This window comes from Trifolium pratense, linkage group LG2 (genome assembly GCF_020283565.1).
Source record: "Trifolium pratense cultivar HEN17-A07 linkage group LG2, ARS_RC_1.1, whole genome shotgun sequence".
NCBI lineage: Eukaryota > Viridiplantae > Streptophyta > Magnoliopsida > Fabales > Fabaceae > Trifolium > Trifolium pratense.
In genome coordinates, this window is record NC_060060.1 from 18,185,474 (window position 1) to 18,187,860 (window position 2,387).

Here is a 2,387-nt window from a genome sequence, read left to right on the forward strand (position 1 = left end):
AAAGTGCGGCTATGTTATGGACTCATGGATGAGATGAGGGTTCTGAGTTGGTGCGAGGTAGTAAAGACCATTAAAAAGCTTCCGTATCTGAGAGAACATGTCATGAAGGTCGCTCCAAACTGCTGCTTCCGTATCTGAGAAGATCACCCTACTAGCTAGCTATGTCGGGCTAGATGGAATGGAGGATCCATGTTATCACAAATCGTTGCAGCGTTGCCACAGTTGAAATTTTGCTTCAGTTGCAAGATCAGTGCAGCTGCAGCTGATCCTTAACAAATCTGTATTTGATTGAAAAATTACAAGGATATCTTTTAGAAAAAAGTTAAAAGCCAAAGAGATTTTATTAAAAATAGCACATGATTACAAGACATAGAAAGTTACAACACAACAATATAATAAATATGGAAATCTAAAATATCCTCAACAAGTGGTACATCGAAACTTTCTGAAAGTTACATGTTTCTGTTATTATTTGTTCACCGGCGAATCATATTTGACGAATAAATCCTACAAAGTTTAAGCGCTTTCTTTCAGTGAGTTTCCAATATCAATCACGAAACGATACTTCACATCTGCTTTAGCAAGACGCTCCATTGCCGTGTTGACGTAATCAATAGGAACAATCTCAATCTCAGGCTTTACATTGTGTTCTGCCGCAAAATCAATCATTTCTTGAGTTTCTTTTATCCCTCCGATTAAACTTCCGGCTATCAACTTTCTCCCTACAAATAATGTGATAATTAATACAAATGAGCATCAAAGTACTGCAGATTTAGAACTGAGTATTTCGCATTTTATCATGAAGCATTACTTCTCATATGCTTACCTCCAAGTAAAGAAGATGCAGGAAGCTCTAGAGGTTTTGATACTCCACCAACCATTACAAGCTTTCCATTAGTTTTCAATAAACCAATCAGCGGTAAGACAGGATGACTCGCCGAAACTGTGTCAATAATACCATGCAAAGTACCCATTGCAGCCTACAAAATGTTACAAAAGATTAGTGTTTAACCATTGTCAATTTCTGAAATAATGTAATTCACAGTTATATATTACATTGTACCTGCATTTGATCTGGGTCGCGACTTATTAGAAACGAGTCAGCTCCTAAGTGTTCAATTGCTTCCTTTTCTTTGCTAGGCGATGTACTAATGACTGTTACATTAGCACCGAAAGCTTTGGCGAATTTCACAGCCATATGACCGAGTCCACCAAGACCGACAACGCCTATATTCATACCAGGCTTGTCGATACCAAAATTCCTAAGAGGACTATACACTGTAACACCAGCACAAAGGAGAGGACCGGCAACATCAAGAGGTAAGTTATCAGGAATAAGGATAACAAAGTGCTCGTCTGCAACCATTGAGTCGGAGTAACCTCCATATGTAACGGTGCCATCGCGATACTTGGCACCACAAGTGACTGTAAGTTGGGGACAATAATTCTCAATATTGTCGTCACAATTTTCGCACGAGCGACATGAATCAACCATGTATCCCACACCTACTTTGTCTCCAACATTAAACTTTTCTACTTTGCTTCCCACTTCAGTTACTACACCCACAAGTTCATGCCTGTATTTAATTTATACATCAATTATAACCATATTGAGCAAATAATATTTCCTTAAAACGCGACCATTATAAAGTAACGAAAGAGTAAACTATAATCGTAGTAGAGCGAGTTGAGAGCGTACCCTGGAACTAATGGATAGATTGAATTGCCCCAATCATTGTGTATCATATGAAGATCAGTGTGACATATCCCACAATACAACACCTTGAATGATACATCTTTCTCACCGGTTTCCCTAAAAGTTTTGTGATGTACCAAAGTAGTTGATTTAATTAGTAGACAATATGTTTTAGGCATTATTTTTTTTTGAGTATTTTGAGTGTATTTCATTTGTAAGCTACACAACCAGTTTAGGTTTGTTAAGCTTAGATCCAGAAAAACAAATTACATATCTTTGTAAGGATCATATGAAGGTGTGAAAACACAAGAAGGGGAGGGTTGAATTGTGTTTTAGCTAAGTTAAAACTTTTTCGAAGTTCTTAACTTAACTAAGTTAGCAGCGGATAAATAACACAAGTAATAACAAGAGAGAGAGAAAGAGCACACAAGCAGTTTATACTGGTTCCTCTCACAAAACGAGAGTAGTCCAGTCCCCTTGCACTTCCAAGGGATTTCACTATAATCACACAAGATTACAGATGCTCAAGCACACAAGCAAGAGACTTCACAACTATGCTCAAGCACACAAGCAAGAGACTTCTTAACTATGCTCAAGCACACAAGCAAGAGACTTCTTAACTATGCTCAAGCACACAAGCAAGAGACTTCTTCAGGTATGAAAATAGTAACGTGAATGAAAGTATACAACT

General features: G+C 37.7%; 1 protein-coding gene across 1 annotated transcript; it reads right to left on the bottom strand.

Moving 5' to 3' along the window:
* Positions 1-393: 393 nt before the first annotated feature.
* On the bottom strand, positions 394-1,890 carry LOC123903772 (probable mannitol dehydrogenase). The gene is made up of 4 exons (XM_045953374.1): positions 1,700-1,890; positions 1,064-1,577; positions 827-980; positions 394-722 (listed from the first exon to the last, which is right to left on the bottom strand). The coding sequence occupies exons 1-4, from the start codon at positions 1,873-1,875 to the stop codon at positions 517-519; spliced, it is 1,050 nt and encodes a 349-aa protein (XP_045809330.1). The 5' UTR covers positions 1,876-1,890; the 3' UTR covers positions 394-516.
* Positions 1,891-2,387: the final 497 nt, after the last annotated feature.

Coding starts and splice junctions, on each gene's coding strand:
- LOC123903772 (XM_045953374.1), bottom strand. CDS start 1,875: ATGCCTAAAACATATTGTCTACTAATTAAATCAACTACTTTGGTACAT. Junction 981..1,063: donor GCGACCCAGATCAAATGCAG/GTACAATGTAAT, acceptor AACATTTTGTAG/GCTGCAATGGGTACTTTGCA. Junction 723..826: donor TGCATCTTCTTTACTTGGAG/GTAAGCATATGA, acceptor CATTATTTGTAG/GGAGAAAGTTGATAGCCGGA.